This window comes from Priapulus caudatus, unplaced genomic scaffold, assembly GCF_000485595.1.
Source record: "Priapulus caudatus unplaced genomic scaffold, Priapulus_caudatus-5.0.1 Scaffold6956, whole genome shotgun sequence".
Taxonomy (NCBI): Eukaryota; Metazoa; Priapulida; class Priapulimorpha; order Priapulimorphida; family Priapulidae; genus Priapulus; species Priapulus caudatus.
In genome coordinates this window covers 1,839-3,064 of record NW_014584017.1, presented here as the reverse complement: position 1 = coordinate 3,064, position 1,226 = coordinate 1,839, and the positions used below count along the sequence as shown (strand labels likewise).

The 1,226-nt window shown below is 56.5% G+C and overlaps 1 protein-coding gene across 1 annotated transcript in view; it reads right to left on the bottom strand.

Annotated features, from left to right (window-relative positions):
* Window positions 1-998: 998 nt before the first annotated feature.
* Window positions 999-1,226, bottom strand: part of LOC106820107 (partitioning defective 3 homolog) — a gene marked incomplete at both ends in the record, with an annotated part of 1,792 nt that continues 1,564 nt past the window's right edge. Inside the window, 1 exon segment of the mRNA XM_014824661.1 lies at window positions 999-1,159. Within this exon segment, the coding sequence (XP_014680147.1) occupies window positions 999-1,159 (161 nt within the window).

Sequence of the window (1,226 nt, the reverse complement as noted above, 5' to 3'; positions counted from 1 at the left end):
TGATTCCGCCCTAAAGTAGAACGAGTCACCGATACCCTCCCTACCATCTCTACCTCCCCCCCCCCACTAACGAACGCCTGACACACGGCGACGAATACGATTAGAGACGCGAACAGAAGCAGCGGGGTTTGGCGTGGAGTCGACGGACCAACAGCTACTATTAGTCTCGTTTCTGACTCGTCGTCGTCGACTGCCGCTATTAGCAGTGCGAGCGTAGTTGGTAGCCGCACGAGGGGGGAGGATTGTCACGGGGGGGGGGAGGATTCTCACGGAGGGGGGAGGAGATTGTCACGGGGGGGGAGATTGACACGAGGGAGTGATTGTCACGAGGGAGTGATTGTCACGGGAAGAAGATTGTCACGAGGGGGCTGATTGTCACGAGGGGGGGGGGGTAATTGTCACGGGGGGGTGATTTTCACGAGGGAGGGGGTGATTGTCATAATCTAGTGCACAATTGCTTGAGGAATGCGCAGCCAACAGCGGAATTCGCCGCCGGACGCCGTTTCGCAGACAAATTGCAACCTAAGGGTGCCGCATTCTTACAGACAAAACATTACGGAGAGATCGACCGACGACGGTGATGCTAGCGTGTCCAAGTGCCTGTTATCACTCATAGCTCTCAGTGTGCACGTAGTCTGAGCTATATGCAGTACACTGTACGTGTACTATATTCACTCCCACACACACACACACCTTCTTCACGTCCTAACTGGTAGCTTTCTACATGCCTTAGTTCGTAAGTCCTGCCTCCCTCCCCCTTCTCTCTCCACGTTCCTCTCTTTCTTACATGGGGGTGCCTCCCTCCCTCCCTCCCTCCTACCTCCTTCTTTTCTTTCCTCCCATCTCTCCCTCTCTTCCTCCTCTTTCCTCCTCCCTCTCTCATCTGGGGGTGGCAGTGAGTCAGCGGTGACCTCCACATCGTTGGCACAGCAGTAGTCGTAGTCCTTGTTGAGGTCGTTGTTGTTGTTGTTTGCGGCGGCGGCGGCGGCGGCGGCTGCAAGGCTCAGCTCGGGGCTGGACGTGCCGACGGAAGAGCTGCCACTTGTTCCGTCGCCGCCGTTGTGCGGCTGCGTCTGCTCCTCGAAGCTCGCCTCGATCTGCGTGGCGAGGTCAAGGTCAGGATCAAGGGCGATAAAGGTTGCGTGCGCGATGAAACAGACTAAATTAGCCGGAAATGCCCGGAATGGATACCAACTGATGACAAGGTCAAGGTCAAGGTCAGGGTC